Consider the following 23,549-nt stretch of genomic DNA (forward strand, 5'->3'; position numbering starts at 1 on the left):
ATCTGACTGATGGAGGTTGAATTGGTGCCATGGAAGAGCAGTCTCTCGTTGTTGTAGTGATCTGACTGATGGAGGTTGAACTGGTGTCATGGAAGAGCAGTCTCTCGTTGTTGTAGTGATCTGACTGATGGAGGTTGAACTGGTGCCATGGAAGAGCAGTCTCTCGTTGTTCTAGTGATCTGACTGATGGAGGTTGAACTGGTGCCATGGAAGAGCAGTCTCTCGTTGTTGTAGTGATCTGACTGATGGAGGTTGAATTGGTGCTATGGAAGAGCAGTCTCTCGTTGTTGTAGTGATCTGACTGATGGAGGTTGAACTGGTTTCATGGAAGAGCAGTCTCTCGTTGTTGTAGTGATCTGACTGATGGAGGTTGAATTGGTGCTATGGAAGAGCAGTCTCTCGTTGTTGTAGTGATCTGACTGATGGAGGTTGAACTGGTGTCATGGAAGAGAAGTCTCTCGTTGTTGTAGTGATCTGACTGATGGAGGTTGAACTGGTGTCATGGAAGAGCAGTCTCTCGTTGTTGTAGTGATCTGACTGATGGAGGTTGAATTGGTGCCATGGAAGAGCAGTCTCTCGTTGTTGTAGTGATCTGACTGATGGAGGTTGAACTGGTGTCATGGAAGAGCAATCTCTCGTTGTTGTAGTGATCTGACTGATGGAGGTTGAACTGGTGCCATGGAAGAGCAGTCTCTCGTTGTTGTAGTGATCTGACTGATGGAGGTTGAATTGGTGCCATGGAAGAGCAGTCTCTCGTTGTTGTAGTGATCTGACTGATGGAGGTTGAACTGGTGTCATGGAAGAGCAGTCTCTCGTTGTTATAGTGATCTGACTGATGGAGGTTGAATTGGTGTCATGGAAGAGCAGTCTCTCGTTGTTGTAGTGATCTGACTGATGGAGGTTGAACTGGTGCCGTGGAAGAGCAGTCTCTCGTTGTTATAGTGATCTGACTGATGGAGGTTGAATTGGTGTCATGGAAGAGCAGTCTCTCGTTGTTGTAGTGATCTGACTGATGGAGGTTGAACTGGTGCCGTGGAAGAGCAGTCTCTCGTTGTTGTAGTGATCTGACTGATGGAGGTTGAACTGGTGCCGTGGAAGAGCAGTCTCTCGTTGTTGTAGTGATCTGACTGATGGAGGTTGAACTGGTGCCGTGGAAGAGCAGTCTCTCGTTGTTGTAGTGATCTGACTGATGGAGGTTGAACTGGTGTCATGGAAGAGCAGTCTCTCGTTGTTGTAGTGATCTGACTGATGGAGGTTGAACTGGTGTCATGGAAGAGCAGTCTCTCGTTGTTGTAGTGATCTGACTGATGGAGGTTGAACTGGTGCCATGGAAGAGCAGTCTCTCGTTGTTGTAGTGATCTGACTGATGGAGGTTGAACTGGTGTCATGGAAGAGCAGTCTCTCGTTGTTATAGTGATCTGACTGATGGAGGTTGAACTGGTGTCATGGAAGAGCAGTCTCTCGTTGTTGTAGTGATCTGACTGATGGAGGTTGAACTGGTGCCATGGAAGAGCAGTCTCTCGTTGTTGTAGTGATCTGACTGATGGAGGTTGAACTGGTGTCATGGAAGAGCAGTCTCTCGTTGTTGTAGTGATCTGACTGATGGAGGTTGAACTGGTGTCATGGAAGAGCAGTCTCTCGTTGTTGTAGTGATCTGACTGATGGAGGTTGAACTGGTGTCATGGAAGAGCAGTCTCTCGTTGTAGTAGTGATCTGACTGATGGAGGTTGAACTGGTGTCATGGAAGAGCAGTCTCTCGTTGTTGTAGTGATCTGACTGATGGAGGTTGAACTGGTGTCATGGAAGAGCAGTCTCTCGTTGTTGTAGTGATCTGACTGATGGAGGTTGAACTGGTGCCATGGAAGAGCAGTCTCTCGTTGTTGTAGTGATCTGACTGATGGAGGTTGAACTGGTGTCATGGAAGAGCAGTCTCTCGTTGTTGTAGTGATCTGACTGATGGAGGTTGAACTGGTGTCATGGAAGAGCAGTCTCTCGTTGTTGTAGTGATCTGACTGATGGAGGTTGAACTGGTGCCATGGAAGAGCAGTCTCTCGTTGTTGTAGTGATCTGACTGATGGAGGTTGAACTGGTGTCATGGAAGAGCAGTCTCTCGTTGTTGTAGTGATCTGACTGATGGAGGTTGAACTGGTGTCATGGAAGAGCAGTCTCTCGTTGTTGTAGTGATCTGACTGATGGAGGTTGAATTGGTGCCATGGAAGAGCAGTCTCTCGTTGTAGTAGTGATCTGACTGATGGAGGTTGAACTGGTGCCGTGGAAGAGCAGTCTCTCGTTGTTGTAGTGATTGTTCTTCTCCTCCATCTGTTTCTTCTGTATCTGATAGTTCTTCAACAGTGTCTCGTTCTGGACTCGTTCACTCTACCAATATGAGAAAAAGTACAACAAAAAGTTTGAACGTTATATATTTTTACTGAAGTGCCACAAGGGATTTTATGGCCAGTAAGGAAATAACAACTGACATCTGTTAAATAAAGATTAAACGTTACAACATATTTAAACTAATTATGTTCTATCAGTGTCAGCGTGTGTAAAAGAGGCGAAGTCAGGTGCAGGAGAGTAGCGTGGTGTAAACAGGCACACTTTATTAAAGTTCCAAAGCGAGAGCATAACATAAATAAAATGCGCTCAAAAACACGGAACATAACAAAGTAAAGCGCGTAAAAAAGACACCACAGCAACATGAAACAGTTACACACAAAACATGATGGGAAACAGAGGGTTAAATACAATTAGCTTAATTGGGGAAATGAAAACCAGGTGTGTATGGAAACAAGACAAAACAAATGGACATATGAGAAATGGAGCAGCGATGGTTAGAAAGCCGGTGACGTCGATTGCCGAACGTCGCCCGAACAAGGAGAGGAGCTGACTTCGGCGGAAGTCGTGACAATCAGATCTCACTGATTTTAATACTTACATTTATTTATACATTTAATTCATACAGATGAGAATATATAATAGAGTCACCTTTCAGTTCTTTTCTCAATAACTCCATTTCTCTTCTGCCCTTTATGTTGGAAGCTTTTCTGTAGAGGACATTAGCCTCATTATCAACATTGTGGTCTTGGTTCTGCCATCCTCCCAGACTGCTCAACAGGTAGACTGATCATCTGACGTTCTCTTTCCTTTCCACAACCATGTCCCTGATGATTCCGTCTGCAGTAAGCACATCACGGCTCAGGCCCTCCAGACAGATCAGGGAGTCGGGGCCCTTCATTTCCAGGCGGATCCTGACAGTCAGCTCCCTCTGCATGGTCTGCAGCTGCTCCAGATCCGCCTTGCTCAGCTGGCTGATGTGTGGGTCCTTGATGATTCTCTCAGTTTGCTCCTTCATGATAAGGTTTTCAACCCAGTGGGTACGACTCACAGCTTGGGGGATCTCTGCACACAGCTGGAACACAGTTGGCGCAAACTCCTCACCCTTGATGACAAAGACTGCCAAAGCTTCCATCACTGGGTCCCATAAAGACATCTATTGGGTGGAAGAAATGACAAATGGAAAAAACATCAACACCATAATAAAACTTGTGTACATTTAGACCTCACATTGTCTTCTACCTCACACACTTTCATATTCACTGACCTTTGACCTGAAAACGTTCTCCTCCACTCCCTCTCGTCCCCTTGGTAGCCGACTCTTAACACCCCCCCCCCCCCCCCACCACCAACTCTCCAAGTAGAGCTCCAAGATATCTTTAATTAGGACAGGGGAAAGCTTCTCCACTCTCACACTGTGACACCGTTGCAGCTCCCGGCCAATCAAACCATGCTGAGTGAAGTGTTTGTTGCTCTTGCTGTTGGTGAGGAACTGTTCTGCATATTAAAATAAACCATTCGTATCCTCATTATCATAGAGAACCTGTATGTTCCCTTCATCTGCGATACGTCATTTGGGGTATTATTATTATTATATTATTTGTAAAAGGGAAAGGTAAAATAAAACATTAATATTTCTTCAACTTTGGACAACCTTGGCATGTTGATTCCATCATAGATTTTCAGATCATGTTTGTCCTACTTGAAGTTGCTGTGAAACTAGAGAGACTGAGGGGTACTGTGGACTAATACTAAACCATTTCTATACCGCACTAATGCAAAAATACAAAATATGTACGTGTGAATACAGTAGTGACATGAAACGGACATGTGACTCTCAGGCTTCATTCATATATTAGATCAGAAAACTAGCAGCCTGACATAGCAGCTGCTCAACATAAAGTCTCCAGTAGAAAACAGAACTTTATTGCGTGCTGTCACGTTCCTGACCTGTTTTCTGTTAGTTTTGTATGTGTTAGTTGGTCAGGACGTGAGTTTGGGTGGGCAGTCTATGTTTTCTGTTTCTATGTTGGTTTAAAGGGTGACCTAATATGGCTCTCAATTAGAGGCAGGTGTTTTTCATTTCCTCTGATTGAGAGTCATATTAAGGTAGGTGTTTTCACACTGTTTGTTTGTGGGTGGTTGTCTTCCGTGTCTGTGTCTGTGTCTGTGTCTGTGTCTGTGTCTGTGTCTGTGTCTGTGTCTGTGTCTGTGTCTGTGTCTGTGTCTGTGTCTGTGTCTGTGTCTGTGTCTGTGCACCACACGGGGCTGTTTTCGGTTTGTTCGTTTTATGTAGTCTATTCCTGTTCGTGAGTTCTTTCGTGTCTTTATGTAAGTTCCATGTTCAGGTTTCGTCTACGTCGTTTGTTATTTTGATTATTTCAAGTATAGTTCGTGTCAGTGTTCGTCGCTTGTAAATAAATTCATTATGTCATATCACAACGCTGCGCCTTGGTTCAATCCCTGCTCCTCCTCTTCGGATGAAGAGGAGGAGGATCACCGTTACACGTGCCTTCTATAAATTGAAATGCTGACTATCATGTGTAGGCAACACGCAACGTCTCGACGCACGTCCTACATCAATGAAATATTGTGGTGACTTTGAGAGAACTTAGAGTTGATTATTAAATTGCAACAAATGCAACAAGAAATGTTTATATTCATGAGTATATTTCAACATTTTCATTGGCATAATTATGTCTGTTTTTTCTGATGGCATTAAATTCTTTTAAATATCATTTACGGTTTGAACAGGAATACTGAGTGGTACCGGGATGGTTGCAATTTTCTGGGGAAGCTATTAAACCCTACCTCAGACCCTGCTAAAGCTTTTCGACTTCTCTCCTGTAAGAATGCCTCACACAGGTTCTTCAAAGCCAGGTTCATAGGTGGCTTCATGAGGAACTTCCTCTGAAAACTGGACATTCTGGAGATACCTTCCCTTTACACCATAGATCCAGACAGGCTTTGTGGCTACAGAACAGAATGACAGGATCCTGGAATATGTCACAGCACACAGGACAGGATCCTGGAATATGTCACAGCACACAGGACAGGACAGATCTTCCTCCGGGAGAGATGATTTGAAAGCCATTTTCTCACACAATGTGTCATCCCCTAAAGATTACTTTCACTTTTAACAACAATTTTTTTAAAGACTTTTAATTTTAACAACCTCCACTTGCTTTCAACCAAACGTTGAGAAGCACTTGGTCACAGCTTTTATGCCTTTTGGTTTATGCAGTGGTTTATTATCTCGCTATCTCTAAACAATCTCATTCCCAGTGTATGTCAGATGGACTTGGTTGCTGGAGAGCTATAAAACTCCCTGAGTTGAACTTTATCAAGGGTGGGGTGCACAGAAACCTGCATAGATAGGCAGTCATTGCATGTGTGTTTCCTTGTACTATGCTTGTTGGGAACACAAGTCTTGTGGGGACCAGAAGTCCTCACAAGGATAGTAAAACAAGGAAAATTCTGGCGACATTTTGCCGGTCCCCACAAGGAAAAATGCTATTTTGGGTTTAGGGGTTTGGTTGAGGGTTAGGGTTAGGTTGACGGGGTTAGAGCTTTGGGGTTAAGGTTAGGGTTATGGCTAGTGATATGGTTACATGAAGGGTTTGGGAAAATAGGATTTTGAATGAGAATCAATTGTTTGGTCTTCACAAGGAAAGTAAAACAAACACCTGTGTGTGTGTGTGTGTGTGTGTGTGTGCGTGCGTGCGTGCGTGCGTGCGTGCGTGCGTGTGTGTGTGTGTGTGTGCTCCGCTCTTAACTTCTCTTTAAGGATGTAACCACTGTCCACCACATGAGGGCGCACATTCACTGCCTCTTGGCAAGTGTAGACAGAATCAGGAGTGTACTGTATACACACATATTCTGTAACATATAATATAAACATATTATATCATGCAAATACTATTATATACAATAATATAAAAGTATTGCAGTATGAACGAGTTTAAAGTTCAAAATATTGGACTTTGTGTTAATTCCTTCTGTCTCTATATTGTCTGTCACTAGCAGCACCATTTCACCAGGTCACATTCTGACTGAGTATATGTACTTGGTGAATAAAAAGTATTCTGATTCTGATTGGCTATAGACAATGATCATAATACGCCCTCACGTGGTGACAGGTTGTAACTTCAGGTTAACACCAGTTAGTTGTTACGTGTGTGTGTGCACGCCCTTTTGTCCTTGTGTAAATGTGTGTGTGTTCAGACAAGAGGAATCCCGTAAGCTAAGTCTCTGTCGCCACAGCTGGCCCCTATGTCCCTTTCCACAGACATGAGGGACCAGGAGGGAATTCTCCCGGGGGCTTAAGAGGAAACACACGGCAAGCTATAGACACAGGGACCACATGCCCTGACCTCCACCCCTCATGTATTGCTGTGTGTGTGCTCTCTGAGAGCCCCCTAGTCCAACAGTTGCTGGGTTGATGTCATGTTGTCCGGCAAAATACTGCGCTACATTTTTCTCCCAGGCTTTCTCCCAGTGCTTTGTTGTACTGCGTTGGAAGAGGGTGGCAGGCAGGCAGCGAGAGAGAGAGGCAGCTGATATCTCTGTTACTCCCCGGGTTTAGCCGAGTGTTTGAAGGTGTTCCGCATGTGGAATGTTGAGACTGGTGGGGGGATGTATGTTGGTGGGGCCACGCGAAGGGGTGAACGTGAGGGAAAGGCAATAGAGAGAGGGGTTAGGAGGAGTGGGAAGGCCAGGCAGAGAATGAGAGAGGGAGGGAGAGAAAGAGGAGAGAGAGAAACGAGGGTTTGATCTTTTGATGCAGTGAAGACGGGAAGTTATGAGTACATTTCATGCCAGGAAGACATAAAGCTGACTTCTTACAGCAAAACACCAACAGAAAGACATAAAGCTGACTGACTTCTTACAGCAGAACACCAACAGAAAGACATAAAGCTGACTGACTTCTTACAGCAGAACACCAACAGAAAGACATAAAGCTGACTGACTTCTTACAGCAGAACACCAACAGAAAGACATAAAGCTGACTGACTTCTTACAGCAAAACACCAACAGAAAGACATAAAGCTGACTGACTTCTTACAGCAGAACACCAACAGAAAGACATAAAGCTGACTGACTTCTTACAGCAGAACACCAACAGAAAGACATAAAGCTGACTGCTTAAAGCTGTAATTGATCTTGGAATGTACTACTGAGCCAAATCTCTTCCATGCTACTCCTCCGTGCTCGGAGAGAGATTGGCAGAGAGATATAGGGAATGAGATGGGATATTCCAAATGCCCAGACTTGTTACCCAAAATGATCACATGGCACACCATACTTGGAAGCAAGTTGTGTTTACATACCAAATGCCTTGAAACATGTACAGAAGGGTGATGAGGAACATTGAGAAAAAGAGATAAGCAGGGGAAGAAAGAGAGAGAGAGAGATTGTATTGCTGTCATGACTCATGTCACACAGGTGAAACCTCTTACTCCATAATTGATCCTCGGGAATCTACCTAAAATATCTTTATTATTGACTCATGTATTAAGAACCACCTCTGTATCTGTGGCCTGCATTATGTCCACTCCAGTGTAAATTACACCTCTGTATCTGTGGCCTGCATTGTGTCCACTCCAGTGTAAATTACAGCTCTGTATCTGTGTCTGGCCTGCATTATGTCCACTCCAGTGTAAATTACAGCTCTGTATCTGTGGCCTGCATTATGTCCACTCCAGTGTAAATTACACCTCTGTATCTGTGTCTGGCCTGCATTATGTCCACTCCAGTGTAAATTACAGCTCTGTATCTGTGTCTGGCCTGCATTATGTCCACTCCAGTGTAAATTACACCTCTGTATCTGTGGCCTGCATTATGTCCACTCCAGTGTAAATTACAGCTCTGTATCTGTGTCTGGCCTGCATTATGTCCACTCCAGTGTAAATTACAGCTCTGTATCTGTGTCCTGCATTATGTCCACTCCAGTGTAAATTACAGCTCTGTATCTGTGTCTGGCCTGCATTATGTCCACTCCAGTGTAAATTACACCTCTGTATCTGTGTCTGGCCTGCATTGTGTCCACTCCAGTGTAAATTACAGCTCTGTATCTGTGTCTGGCCTGCATTGTGTCCACTCCAGTGTAAATTACACCTCTGTATCTGTGTCTGGCCTGCATTATGTCCACTCCAGTGTAAATTACACCTCTGTATCTGTGTCTGGCCTGCATTATGTCCACTCCAGTGTAAATTACACCTCTGTATCTGTGGCCTGCATTATGTCCACTCCAGTGTAAATTACAGCTCTGTATCTGTGTCTGGCCTGCATTATGTCCACTCCAGTGTAAATTACAGCTCTGTATCTGTGTCCTGCATTATGTCCACTCCAGTGTAAATTACAGCTCTGTATCTGTGTCTGGCCTGCATTATGTCCACTCCAGTGTAAATTACACCTCTGTATCTGTGTCTGGCCTGCATTGTGTCCACTCCAGTGTAAATTACAGCTCTGTATCTGTGTCTGGCCTGCATTGTGTCCACTCCAGTGTAAATTACACCTCTGTATCTGTGTCTGGCCTGCATTGTGTCCACTCCAGTGTAAATTACACCTCTGTATCTGTGTCTGGCCTGCATTGTGTCCACTCCAGTGTAAATTACTGGGCAGTGGTGAGCGAGGAGAGTTTAAGCTTCCCCATCTTTCCATAAAATGACAAATCCTGAGTGAACGCAGATCTCATCAGATTGATGAGGAACCAACGAGCATGCTGGGAAAGGAGCCTCAGTGCTGATTAAGGCAGGTCTTCACTATACTTCACTGACTACAATAGGAGCTAGAGGAAATACCTGGAAAACAGGTTGAAGACAACGCTGTCCAGCAACATCTCCTGTTTAAAAACAGCTCCTGGTCTATACAATGCTGATTTAAAAGCAGCTCCTGGTCTACACAATGCTGATTAAAAACAGCTGCTGGTCTACACAATGCTGATTAAAAACAGCTCCTGGTCTACACAATGCTGATTAAAAACAGCTCCTGGTCTACACAATGCTGATTAAAAACAGCTCCTGGTCTACACAATGCTGATTAAAAACAGCTCCTGGTCTACACAATGTTGATTCAGAACAGCTCCTGGTCTACACAATGCTGATTAAAAACAGCTCCTGGTCTACACAATGCTGATTAAAAACAGCTCCTGGTCTACACAATGTTGATTCAGAACAGCTCCTGGTCTACACAATGCTGATTAAAAACAGCTCCTGGTCTACACAATGCTGATTTAAAAGCAACTCCTGTTTAAAAACAGCTCCTGGTCCACACAATGCTGATTACAAACAGCTCCTGGTCTACACAATGTTGATTCAGAACAGCTCCTGGTCTACACAATGCTGATTAAAAACAGCTCCTGGTCTATACAATGCTGATTAAAAACAGCTCCTGGTCTGCACAATGTGGTTTAAAAACAGCTCCTGGTCTACACAATGCTGATTAAAAACAGCTCCTGGTCTACACAATGCTGATTAAAAACAGCCCCTGGTCTGCACAATGTGGTTTAAAAACAGCTCCTGGTCTATACAATGCTGATTAAAAACAGCTCCTGGTCTGCACAATGTGGTTTAAAAACAGCTCCTGGTCTACACAATGCTGATTAAAAACAGCTCCTGGTCTACACAATGCTGATTAAAAACAGCTCCTGGTCTGCACAATGCTGATTAAAAACAGCTCCTGGTCTGCACAATGCTGATTAAAAACAGCTCCTTGTCTGCACAATGCTGATTAAAAACAGGTCCTGGTCTACACAATGCTGATTAAAAACAGCTCCTGGTCTGCACAATGCTGATTAAAAACAGCTCCTGGTCTATACAATGCTGATTAAAAACAGCTCCTGGTTTACACAATGTTGATTCAGAACAGCTCCTGGTCTACACAATGCTGATTAAAAACAGCTCCTGGTCTAAACAATGTTGATTCAGAACAGCTCCTGGTCTACACAATGCTGATTAAAAACAGCTCCTGGTCTGCACAATGCTGATTAAAAACAGCTCCTGGTCTGCACAATGCTGATTAAAAACAGCTCCTGGTCTATACAATGCTGATTAAAAACAGCTCCTGGTCTATACAATGCTGATTAACAACAGCTCCTGGTCTATACAATGCTGATTTAAAAGCAGCTCCTGGTCTACACAATGCTGATTAACAACAGCTCCTGGTCTATACAATGCTGATTTAAAAGCAGCTCCTGGTCTACACAATGCTGATTAAAAACAGCTCCTGGTCTACACAATGCTGATTAAAAACAGCTCCTGGTTTACACAATGCTGATTAAAAACAGCTCCTGGTCTACACAATGCTGATTAAAAACAGCTCCTGGTCTACACAATGCTGATTAAAAACAGCTGCTGGTCTACACAATGCTGATTAAAAACAGCTCCTGGACTGCACAATGCTATTTAAAAACAGCTCCTGGTCTACACAATGCTGATTAAAAACAACTCCTGGTCTACACAATGCTGATTTAAAAGCAACTCCTGATTAAAAACAGCTCCTGGTCTGCACAATGCTATTTAAAAACAGTTCCTGGTCTACACAATGCTGATTAAAAACAGCTCCTGTTCTACACAATGCTGATTAAAAACAGCTCCTGGTCTACACAATGTTGATTCAGAACAGCTCCTGGTCTACACAATGCTGATTAAAAACAGCTCCTGGTCTATACAATGCTGATTAAAAACAGCTCCTGGTCTGCACAATGTGGTTTAAAAACAGCTCCTGGTCTACACAATGCTGATTAAAAACAGCTCCTGGTCTACACAATGCTGATTAAAAACAGCTCCTGGCCTGCACAATGCTGATTAAAAACAGCTCCTGGTCTGCACAATGCTGATTAAAAACAGCTCCTGGTCTATACAATGCTGATTAAAAACAGCTCCTGGTTTACACAATGTTGATTCAGAACAGCTCCTGGTCTACACAATGCTGATTAAATACAGCTCCTGGTCTACACAACGTTGATTAAAAACAGTTCCTGGTCTATACAATGCTGATTCAAGTAGCTATCAGAGTTTAGAGCACCACACCCCTGGAACTGCAATATGCGTTTTGTCTGTCTGTCTGTCTGTCTGTCTGTCTGTCTGTCTGTCTGTCTGTCTGTCTGTCTGTCTGTCTGTCTGTCTGTCTGTCTGTCTGTCTGTGTGCGTACATGTTATAAGTGTCCATCCCTTTGTTGATATGAGATGATTCAAGTTAATTAACGGATATAATTATGTCTGTCTGTGTGCATGTGCATGCGTGCCTGTGTCTCTCTTCTCTGAGGCAGTGGGTCACAGCTGACACTGTAAACTCATTGACCACCCATACATCACATTCCTGCCCCCCTACCGTGAGTTATGAATGAGGTCCTGAGTGGTCCCCCCCCCCTGAATATACATCCCACTAGCAGGCAGGCCCCAGTGATTAATCATACTTTGGTTCCTCTCCCCAGCTGGATCTTTTTCCCCTCTCTGTTGACATGGCTTCCACTGGCACCACTTCCCACCTAGACTCCCAACTGAGCCCCTAGACAGCCTACTAATGTCAGCCGGGCCAGACAGGAATGCTCCTCTGTTTTTCCTTGACCTCTTTTTTCCCCTTCTTCGACAAGTCATTAACAGTGAGGCGACGCCCTCCTCGTGTGTGAGAATGTTTTTTTCGTTGTGTCGTGGCATGGTCCGGGGTTGAGCAAGAATTGGGATTTGAGGGGTTGGAGAACTCAGAGTCTGGAGGGATGATCGATGATGAAGATCAGAAGTGATGTGTGGCTGTTGTTGATGATTTGTGGAGACAACATCTATATTTAATGCTCTTCTCACCTCTGTAACGCTTTATCTGTAAATGAAAATATCTTCTGTCAACTTTCCTGGTAAATTAAAATGTCTTCTCAGTCAACTTTCCTGGTAAATTAAAATGTCTTCTCAGTCAACTTTCCTGGTAAATTAAAATGTCTTCTCAGTCAACTTTCCTGGTAAATGAAAATGTATTCTCGGTCAACTTTCCTGGTAATTTAAAATGTCTTCTCAGTCAACTTTCCTGGTAAATTAAAATGTCTTCTCAGTCAACATTCCTGGTAAATTAAAATGTCTTCTCAGTCAACTTTCCTGGTAAATTAAAATTTCTTCTCAGTCAACTTTCCTGGTAATTTAAAATGTCTTCTCAGTCAACTTTCCTGGTAAATTAAAATGTCTTCTCAGTCAACATTCCTGGTAAATTAAAATGTCTTCTCAGTCAACTTTCCTGGTAAATTAAAATGTCTTCTCAGTCAACTTTCCTGGTAAATTAAAATGTCTTCTCAGTCAACTTTCCTGGTAAATTAAAATGTCTTCTCAGTCAACATTCCTGATAAATTAAAATGTCTTCTCGGTCAACTTTCCTGGTAAATTAAAATGTCTTCTCAGTGAACTTTCCTAGTAAATTAAAATGTCTTCTCAGTGAACTTTCCTTGTGAATTAAGGGTTAAATAAATCAAAGGGCGCGATAAAGAGCATGTGTTTTTAGAGGTGTTTTTAAGTGTTTTGAGACTGTTTTTAAGTGTTTTGAGACAGTTTTTTAGTGTTTTGAGACAGTTTTTAAGTGTTTTGAGACTGTTTTTAAGTGGTTTGAGACTGTTTTTAAGTGGTTTGAGACTGTTTTTGAGACTGTTTTTAACTGTTTTGAGACTGTTTTTAAGTGTTTGGGTGCTGAGTTGATCTTATCATTTAATCTAAATCAAATATTGTTTGAGAGGGCAGGGACATAATTCAAACCTTCGAGGTATAGAGAGAGACAGAGGTAGAGAGAGAGAGAGGTAGAGAGAGAGGGAGGTAGAGAGAGAGAGAGGTAGAGAGAGGTAGAGAGAGAGGTAGAGAGAGAGAGGTAGCGAGAGAGAGGTACAGAGAGAGAGGTAGAGAGAGGTAGAGAGAGGTAGAGGTAGAGAGAGAGGTGTAGAGAGAGAGAGAGAGAGAGAGAGAGAGAGAGAGAGAGAGAGAGAGAGAGAGAGAGAGAGAGAGAGAGAGAGAGAGAGAGAGAGAGAGAGAGAGAGAGAGAGAAAGAGAACATACTTTTCCCTAATATATTTTACTTAACCCTCCAAAGCTCAATCAAATTCATTTTCACTCTTTAACCATAGAACAGTGTTACTGTATATGGGCCAATATTTTTTTACACCGTCCATTTGGCCATCATTATACATGAAATAATGAGATGAAAAAGATTGGAATCTATGGAAAGTGACTTTTAGAAGCGTAGCATTGAAAGCAGTGGGGTGCGAGCAGGTCCCTCAGCAGTTCTCTGTTGGCTGAGTAGCGGTAGTTGTCATGCTTGCAGCTTGTGGCTAAGCTGGCTCCACAGCCTAGGGGAATGTCTGGGTACAGTGGCAAAACCATTTATTTACAGACACTTCCAGAGTTGAGGTATAACACCCATAGCCAAAGTGCAACCCTCTTAGTGTGTGTGTGTGTGTGTGTGTGTGTGTGTGTGTGTGTGTGTGTGTGTGTGTGTGTGTGTGTGTGTGTGTGTGTGTGTGTGTGTGTGTGTGTGTGTGTGTGTGTGTGTGTGTGTGTGTGTGTGTGTGTGTGTGTGTGTGTGTGTGTGTGTGTGTGTGTGTGTGTGTGTGTGTGTGTGTGTGTGTGTGTGTGTGTGTGTGTGTGTGTGTGTGTGTGTGTGCGTGCGTGCGTGTGTGTGCGTGCGTGCGTGCGTGCGAGAACAGGGAAGCATAGAGTCAATCTCTTTGATCACCCTTTACACACAAAAACATCTTGTCTGATATTCTGAGACATTTCTACATTTTAAATTAACCTAACTTCACTTCAGTCTGTAGAGTTCCTGTTATAATCTGTTTAAATAGAGAAATCTCCCTTCTTCACTGTGAGGTCATATCTAACAGCCTTGTAGAGTTCCTGTTATAATCTGTTTAAATAGAGAAATCTCCCTTCTTCACTGTGAGGTTATATCTAACAGCCTTGTAGAGTTCCTATTATAATCTGTTTTAAATAGAGAAATATCCCTTCTTCACTGTGAAGTCATATCTAACAGCCTTGTAGAGTTCCTATTATAATCTGTTTTAAATAGAGAGAAATATCCCTTCTTCACTGTGAAGTCATATCTAACAGCCTTGTAGAGTTCCTATTATAATCTGTTTTAAATAGAGAGAAATCTCCCTTCTTCACTGTGAAGTCATATCAAACAGCCTTGTAGAGTTCCTATTATAATCTGTTTTAAATAGAGAGAAATCTCCCTTCTTCACTGTGAAGTCATATCTAACAGCCTTGTAGAGTTCCTATTATAATCTGTTTTAAATAGAGAAATCTCCCTTCTTCACTGTGAGGTCATATCTAACAGCCTTGTAGAGTTCCAATTATAGTCTGTTTTAAATAGAGAGAAATCTCCCTTCTTCACTGTGAGGTCATATCTAACAGCCTTGTAGAGTTCCTATTATAGTCTGTTTTAAATAGAGAGAAATCTCCTTTCTTCACTGTGAGGTCATATCTAACAGCCTTGTAGAGTTCCAATTATAGTCTGTTTTAAATAGAGAGAAATCTCCCTTCTTCACTGTGAGGTCATATCTAACAGCCTTGTAGAGTTCCTATTATAGTCTGTTTTAAATAGAGAAATGTCCCTTCTTCACTGTGAGGTCATATCTAACAGCCTTGTAGAGTTCCAATTATAGTCTGTTTTAAATAGAGAAATCTCCCTTCTTCACTGTGAGGTCATATCTAACAGCCTTGTAGAGTTCCTATTATAGTCTGTTTTAAATAGAGAAATGTCCCTTCTTCACTGTGAGGTCATATCTAACAGCCTTGTAGAGTTCCAATTATAGTCTGTTTTAAATAGAGAGAAATCTCCCTTCTTCACTGTGAGGTCATATCTAACAGCCTTGTAGAGTTCCAATTATAGTCTGTTTTAAATAGAGAAATGTCCCTTCTTCACTGTGAGGTCATACAGTATCAACAGCCATTGTGTGTCGTGTCTCCAGGATGGGCTGGTGGTTCTGCTGGATGTGTGGCCAGCTCTCCATCCTCCTGGAGCACCACATCCACCACCTCACCGCCAGCCTGCAGACCAAGTCTACACCGCAAATAGCCCCCTATTCCCTATATTCTACACTACTTCTGAGCTAGGGCCCCTCAGACTGACTTACAAGACACCCTATTGCCTATTTTGTACACTACTTCTGACCAGGGCCCATCACACAGACTTACAAGGTGAGGAAAAAATGTAAATGTTTTTTTTTCCGTGTGGGAAAATTACCAATCGAGTATTGAGTTTTCCAAGTAGCCCATTTGATCATAAAGACACAGACGTACAAAGTAGAGTAGATTGACAGTCTGAGTTGAGGAGATCGATAGCTGGCTATCTGTTCCCCTGCTTCCTCAGTATGAGTTGAGGAGGCCGATAGCTGGCTATCTGTTCCCCTGCTTCCTCAGTCTGAGTTGAGGAGGCCGATAGCTGGCTATCTGTTCCCCTGATTCCTCAGTCTGATTTTAGGAAGCCGATAGCTGGCTATCTATTCCCCTGCTTCCTCAGTCTGATTTTAGGAGGCTGACAGCTGGCTATCTGTTCCCCTGCTTCCTCAGTCTGATTTTAGGAGGCTGACAGCTGGCTATCTATTCCCCTGCTTCCTCAGTCTGATTTTAGGAGGCTGACAGCTGGCTATCTGTTCCCTGCTTCCTCAGTCTGATTTTAGGAGGCTGACAGCTGGCTATCTGTTCCCCTGCTTCCTCAGTCTGAGTTGAGGAGGCCGATAGCTGGCTATCTGTTCCCCTGCTTCCACAGTCTCAGTTGAGGAGGCTGTTAGCTGGCTATCTGTTCCCCTGCTTCCTCAGTCTGATTTTAGGAGGCCGATAGCTGGCTATCTGTTCCCCTGCTTCCACAGTCTGAGTTGAGGAGGCTGTTAGCTGGCTATCTGTTCCCCTGCTTCCTCAGTCTTCCTCCAGTCCTTCTCACTCTGTCTGTCATAAAATGTGTCAGGAAAAACTCACTTGGCCTACAATGAACCATCAGGCCTCCATTTCCCCATGTGAATTCTGAGTAGGAATGTTGTGAGTCTCTGCCTCGTGGTGGTGTTGTTACTGAGCGGTGGTGGTATAGCGGTGAGCGTAGCTGCCATCCAAGCAGTCAACCTGGGTTTGATTCCCGGCCACAGAAGGTTCATTTACATCAGGTGTTCCCAAACTGGGGTAATGCCATTGGGGGTACGCCAAATAAAAATGTGATTCATATTCAAAAATATATACAGTTGAAGTCGGAAGTTTACATACACTTAGGTTGGAGTCATTAAAACTTGTTTTCAACCACTCCACAAATGTCTTGTTGACAAACTATAGTTTGGCAAGTCGGATAGGACATCTGCTTTGTGCATGACACAAGTCATTTTTCCAACAATTGTTTACAGACAGATTATTTCACTTATAAGTCACTGTATCACAATTCCAGTGCGTCAGAAGTTTACAGAAATCAGCCAAGACCTCAGAAAAATAATTGTAGACCTCCACAAGTCTGGTTCATCCTTGGGAGCAATTTCCAAACGCCTGAAGGTACCATGTTCATCTGTACAAACAATAGTACGCAAGTATAAACACCATGGAACCACTCAGCCGTCATACCGCTCAGGAAAGAGATGCGTTCGGTCTCCTAGAGATGAACGTACTTTGGTGCAAAAAGTGCAAATCAATCCCAGAGCAACAGCAAAGGACCTTGTGAAGATGCTGGAGGAAACAGGTACAAAAGTATCTATATCCACAGTAAAACGAGTCCTAAATCAACATACCCTGAAAGGCCGCTCAGCAAGGAAGAAGCCACTGCACCAAAGCCACCATAAAAAAGACAGACTACGGTTTGCAACTGCACATTGGGACAAAGATCGTACTTTTTGGAGAAATGTCCTCTGGTCTGATGAAACAAAAATAGAACTGTTTGGCCATAATGACCATCGTTATCTTTGGAGGAAAAAGGGGTAGGCTTGCAACCCGAAGAACACCATCCCAACCGTGAAGCATGGGGGTGGCAGCATCATGTTGTGGGGTTGCTCTGCTGCAGGAGGAACTAGTGCACTTCACAAAATAGATAGCATCATGAGGTAGGAAAATGATGTGGAAATATTGAAGCAACATTTCAAGACATCAGTCATGAAGTTAAAGTTTGGTCGCAAATGGGTCTTCCAAATGGACAATGACCCCAAGCATACTTCCAATGTTTTGGAAAAACGGCTTAAGGACAAAAAAGTAAATGTATTGGAGTGGCCATCACAAAGCCCTGACCTCAATCCTATAGAACATTTGTGGGCAGAACTGAAAAAGCGTGTGCGAGCAAGGAGGCCTACAAACCTGACTCAGTTACACCAGCTCTGTCAGGAGGAATGGGCCAAAATTCACCCAACTTATTGTGGGAAGCTTGTGGAAGGCTACCCGAAACGTTTGACCCAAGTTAAACAATTTAAAGGCAATGCTACCAAATACTAATTGAGTGTATGTAAACTTCTGAACCACTGGGAATGTGATGAAAGAAATACAAGCTGAAATAAATCATTCTCTCTACTATTATTCTGACATTTCACATTCTTAAAATAAAGTGGTGATCCTAACTGACCGAAAACAGGGAATTGTTACCAGGATTAATTGTCAGGAATTGTGAAAAAAATGTATTTGGCTCAGGTGTATGTAAACTTCCGACTTCAACTGTATATTTTTTTTATAGACATTTTTTTCTTCACATTTTCAAATAGTCCATTTATATTTTCCAAAGGGGCTATACTTTTGGGTGAGTATTTTTTTCTCGCCTGAGTGGCCTCGTTTCACTGCCAGAAATAAAATTAAACCATCTAGCGTGCTGAGAAATAACAACACAATGTAAAATACAGGGAGCCTATTAAAATAATTAACATCCAATCAAATTAACCGTTAATCTCTCGCGGGAATTCCACTCATGGTCTGTATGTAGCAAAACGTGGCTACTGCTCATGTTGGCGCAAAAGCCATGACAGGGAGACATAGTGGAGTGTTAACGCTCGTGCGTGTAAGCACTTGCTCCCGACGCCACTTGGGTACTCTGCAGCATCCACCGAGAGGCTCTTGCTGCCAAGGGAATGCCTGACAGCTTGAAAGACCTTTTAGACACTACAGTGAAAATGGTTAACTTTGTTAAAGCAAGGCCCCTTAACTCTTGTGTATTTTTTTCACTGTGCAATGATACTGGCAGCAACCATGTGACACTTTTACAACATACAGAAGTGCACTGGTTATCAAGCGGCAAAGTATTGACACATTTTTTTAAATTGAGAGACGAGCTTAAAGTTTTCTTTACTGACCATAATTTTCACTTGTCTGGCCGCTTGCATGATGTCGAGTTTCTCACACGACTGGCCTATCTGGATTATGTTTTTTCTCGCCTGAATGATCTGAATCTAGGATTACAGGGACTCGCCGCAACTATATTCAATGTGCGGGACAAAATTGAGGCTATGATTAATAAGTTGGAGCTCTTCTCTGTCAGCATTAACAAGGACAACACACAGGTCTTTCCATCATTGTAATTTTTTGTGTGCAAATGAACTCAAGCTTATGGACAATGTCAAATGTGATATAGCGAAGCACCTGAGTGAGTTGGGTGCGCAATTACGCAGGTACTTCCCCGAAACGGAACACACAAACAACTGGATTCGTTATCCCTTTCATGCCCTGCCTCCAGTCCACTTACCGATATCTGAACAAGAGAGCCTCATCAAAATTGCCACAAGCGGTTCTGTGAAAATATAAAATAATCAGAAGCCACTGACAGATTTCTGGATTGGGCTGCGCTCAGAGTATCCTATCTTGACAAATCGTGCTGTTAAGACACTGATGCCTTTTGCAATCACGTACCTATGTGAGAGTGGATTCTAGGCCCTCACTAGCATAAAAACTAAATACAGGCACAGACTGTGTGTGGAAAATGATTTAAGACTGAGACTTTCCAATACAACCCATCATTGCAGAGTTATGTGCATCCTTTCAAGCACACCGTCCTGTGGTGAGTTATTCACAATTTTCGATGAACAAATAAGATTTTATATGTAAGATGGTTAAATAAAGAGGAAAATAATTGATTATTATTATATTATTATTTGTGCCCTGGTCCTATAAGAGCTCTTTGTCACTTCCCACGAGTCGGGTTGTGACAAAAACTCACACTCATTCTTATGTTTAATAAATGTATCGTATAGCGTGTGTGTGGCAGGCTTACAATGATGGTAAAAAACAACATTTGAGAGCGTGCTGACCCTGGTGCTAGAGGAGGTACACAGCTGGAATGCGCTGACCCTGGTGCTAGAGGGGGTACACAGCTGGAGTGCGCTGACCCTGGTGCTAGAGGGGGTACACAGCTGGAGTGCGCTGACCCTGGTGCTAGAGGGGGTACACAGCTGGAGTGCGCTGACCCTGGTGTTAGAGGGGGTACACAGCTGGAGTGCGCTGACCCTGGTGCTAGAGGGGGTACACAGCTGGAGGTTGAATGTTTGAGGACTATAAAAAGTTTGGGAAACATTGATTTACATTATATCCCTGATGTGAGATTACTGCAAGTTAAATATGAACAACTGTTTAACACTTTATAGAATGTTGTGCTTAAACCTGTGTAGTAACAATGTAACGACACTTTTAAAAACATTGCCTTAACCTTTTATTAAAAACACTAAGATTAAATCAGATCACGCATTAACCGGCGATAGTCGACACCACATAGCTGATGTTTTGGCAGGTGGAACAGTCAAATCGGTGAGCAGCTGCTCTTGTGATCATTGTCATGAAGCCACACCCATCCCACTCGTGTTACAAGTTGTGAACGAGAAAGTGTAGGCTATATAGAAATTCGGAAGCTCAAATTGAAATGTATTAAACAAATGAATGAGGATTTGTATCAGCCTAACCGAGGTGTAGATTACATCTCACATTCCGGTGTTTCGACCTTGTAAACACGGCTGCATGAGATTGATCTTAATGCGACTCTGTGCAGCCAATGGCAATTTCCGCTTTAGGTATAATGCCAGGATACACTTGTGGATTTGACAGCTCTAATGCACTTCCACCTCCAGCAACGCCTCAACAACCGCTGTGCTGATGTCGGCTAAAGCAGATCGGATTGAATCAAGCCTGAAGTTCTGTGCTAACAGCGCCCCCAGCTGGTTGTGCACTTAAACTGCATGATCCCGTGTTCTCTAAGTCTGAGACATGTTGGTTCTACATCTTTTTTTGACATGAATGTTCCACAACGTTGTGCCTTGCTGGACGCAGCTGTGGCCTCAGCTCACAACGGATGGGTAGCAGCAATATTCTTAACAGCAATCAAGTTGTTTCAGATTAGTGGTCAGAGACAGAAGACAACAAGGCAGAAGAATATTTAACTTTACTGTTCTTCTGCTCAAGCCTTACAGTTATTTCACATTGAATACAGATTCAAATGTTTATCATCTATAATAATAAATATGTAATTTTGTAGACACTTGTATCCAAAGCGACTTACAGTCATGAGTGCACACATTTTACATATGGGTGGTCCCGGTAATCAAACAAACTACCCACATTTTGCAAGCACCATGTCCTACCAACTGAGCTATAGGCAGGACCACAGTTTTATGTTTTGTTCCTCCATCTCAGTGGAGTGTTTTGTTCCTCCATCTCAGTGTGGAGTGTTTTGTTCCTCCATCTCAGTGTGGAGTGTTTTGTTCCTCCATCTCAGTGTGGAGTGTTTTGTTCCTCCATCTCAGTGGAGTGTTTTGTTCCTCCATCTCAGTGTGGAGTGTTTTGTTCCTCCATCTCAGTGTGGAGTGTTTTGTTCCTCCATCTCAGTGTGGAGTGTTTTGTTCCTCCATCTCAGTGTGGAGTGTTATGTTCCTCCATCTCAGTGTGGAGTGTTTTGTTCCTCCATCTCAGTGTGGAGGGTTTTGTTCCTCCATCTCCGTGTGGAGTGTTTTGTTCCTCCATCTCAGTGGAGTGTTTTGTTCCTCCATCTCAGTGGAGTGTTTTGTTCCTCCATCTCAGTGTGGAGTGTTTTGTTCCTCCATCTCAATGTGGAGTGTTTTGTTCCTCCATCTCAGTGTAGAGTGTTTTGTTCCTCCATCTCAGTGTGGAGTGTTTTGTTCCTCCATCTCAGTGTGGAGTGTTTTGTTCCTCCATCTCAGTGGAGTGTTTTGTTCCTCCATCTCAGTGTGGAGTGTTTTGTTCCTCCATCTCAGTGGAGTGTTTTGTTCCTCCATCTCAGTGTGGAGTGTTTTGTTCCTCCATCTCAGTGTGGAGTGTTTTGTTCCTCCATCTCAGTGGAGTGTTTTGTTCCTCCATCTCAGTGTAGAGTGTTTTGTTCCTCCATCTCAGTGTGGAGTGTTTTGTTCCTCCATCTCAGTGGAGTGTTTTGTTCCTCCATCTCAGTGGAGTGTTTTGTTCCTCCATCTCAGTGGAGTGTTTTGTTCCTCCATCTCAGTGTGGAGTGTTTTGTTCCTCCATCTCAGTGTGGAGTGTTTTGTTCCTCCATCTCAGTGGAGTGTTTTGTTCCTCCATCTCAGTGTGGAGTGTTTTGTTCCTCCATCTCAGTGGAGTGTTTTGTTCCTCCATCTCAGTGGAGTGTTTTGTTCCTCCATCTCAGTGTGGAGTGTTTTGTTCCTCCATCTCAGTGGAGTGTTTTGTTCCTCCATCTCAGTGGAGTGTTTTGTTCCTCCATCTCAGCGGAGTGTTTTGTTCCTCCATCTCAGTGGAGTGTTTTGTTCCTCCATCTCAGTGTGGAGTGTTTTGTTCCTCCATATCAGTGCGGAGTGTTTTGTTCCTCCATCTCCGTGTGGAGTGTTTTGTTCCTCCATCTCAGTGGAGTGTTTTGTTCCTCCATCTCAGTGTGGAGTGTTTTGTTCCTCCATCTCAGTGTGGAGGGTTTTGTTCCTCCATCTCAGTGTGGAGTGTTTTGTTCCTCCATCTCAGTGTGGAGTGTTTTGTTCCTCCATCTCAGTGTGGAGTGTTTTGTTCCTCCATCTCAGTGTGGAGTGTTTTGTTCCTCCATCTCAGTGTGGAGGGTTTTGTTCCTCCATCTCAGTGTGGAGTGTTTTGTTCCTCCATCTCAGTGTGGAGTGTTTTGTTCCTCCATCTCAGTGTGGAGTGTTTTGTTCCTCCATCTCAGTGTGGAGTGTTTTGTTCCTCCATCTCAGTGGAGTGTTTTGTTCCTCCATCTCAGTGGAGTGTTTTGTTCCTCCATCTCAGTGTGGAGTGTTTTGTTCCTCCATCTCAGTGTGGAGTGTTTTGTTCCTCCATATCAGTGCGGAGTGTTTTGTTCCTCCATCTCAGTGGAGTGTTTTGTTCCTCCATCTCAGTGTGGAGTGTTTTGTTCCTCCATCTCAATGTGGAGTGTTTTGTTCCTCCATCTCAGCGGAGTGTTTTGTTCCTCCATCTCAGTGGAGTGTTTTGTTCCTCCATCTCAGTGTGGAGGGTTTTGTTCCTCCATCTCAGTGTGGAGTGTTTTGTTCCTCCATCTCAGTGTGGAGTGTTTTGTTCCTCCATCTCAGAGTGGAGCGTTTTGTTCCTCCATCTCAGTGTGGAGTGTTATGTTCCTCCATCTCAGTGTGGAGTGTTTTGTTCCTCCATCTCAGTGTGGAGTGTTTTGTTCCTCCATCTCAGTGTGGAGTGTTTTGTTCCTCCATCTCAATGTGGAGTGTTTTGTTCCTCCATCTCAGTGTGGAGTGGACTCAATACATAAGCAGGTATCACCATGAAAGTCCAATATCCAAGCGAGAGCGAGAGAGTTTTTCTTGAAATACTTGACACAAACCTACAATTCCCCTGTTGAATTCCTTTTTCTCCACTTGCGTTGGTGGTATAGTGGTGAGCATAGCTGCCTTCCAAGCAGTTGACCCGGGTTCGATTCCCGGCCAACGCAGATGCTTTTCATTTTCACTGATCGGTGATGGAGATTTTACATATGAAAATTCAAAATCCAGCGACGTGTTTGCATTCAAACAGCATTATTATGCTAAAACCTGTAGGAGTTGAGTGGGAATTGAAACTCTGCAAAATACATCACCGTGAAGAGAATGACATTCATATCCATCATTATGCATTTCTGTGTAGTACAGATCAGGGAGCCATGATGTAATTCTGTTACCGGATATAAATCCACTTCCCCTACCGTAGTTAAATAAACAAAGCCATGGTGTCATGTCATAGCTGACACCCCATTCTTTCTGCAGTCATAGTTGAATCTTAATTAGGAGCAGATATTTAACAGAGTTTTTGGAAAGTGTG

The 23,549-nt window shown here is 43.3% G+C and overlaps 1 protein-coding gene and 1 non-coding gene across 2 annotated transcripts; one reads left to right on the forward strand and one right to left on the reverse strand.

Annotated features, from left to right (window-relative positions):
* Positions 1-2,068: 2,068 nt before the first annotated feature.
* Positions 2,069-3,657, reverse strand: LOC139575191 (protein mono-ADP-ribosyltransferase PARP14-like). The gene is made up of 2 exons (XM_071400190.1): positions 3,602-3,657; positions 2,069-3,490 (listed from the first exon to the last, which is right to left on the reverse strand). The coding sequence occupies exon 2, from the start codon at positions 3,488-3,490 to the stop codon at positions 3,125-3,127; it is 366 nt and encodes a 121-aa protein (XP_071256291.1). The 5' UTR covers positions 3,602-3,657; the 3' UTR covers positions 2,069-3,124.
* Positions 3,658-23,112: 19,455 nt separating this feature from the next.
* Positions 23,113-23,184, forward strand: trnag-ucc (transfer RNA glycine (anticodon UCC)). Its single transcript has one exon. It is a non-coding gene; the product is annotated as a tRNA-Gly (tRNA).
* The last annotated feature ends 365 nt before the right edge of the window (positions 23,185-23,549 follow it).

The sequence above is a fragment of the Salvelinus alpinus genome, chromosome 5, assembly GCF_045679555.1.
Source record: "Salvelinus alpinus chromosome 5, SLU_Salpinus.1, whole genome shotgun sequence".
In the NCBI taxonomy this organism is placed as follows: Eukaryota; Metazoa; Chordata; class Actinopteri; order Salmoniformes; family Salmonidae; genus Salvelinus; species Salvelinus alpinus.

Bases quoted from the DNA above. Each gene is read 5' to 3' on its own strand.
- LOC139575191 (XM_071400190.1), bottom strand. From the start codon at position 3,490: ATGTCTTTATGGGACCCAGTGATGGAAGCTTTGGCAGTCTTTGTCATC.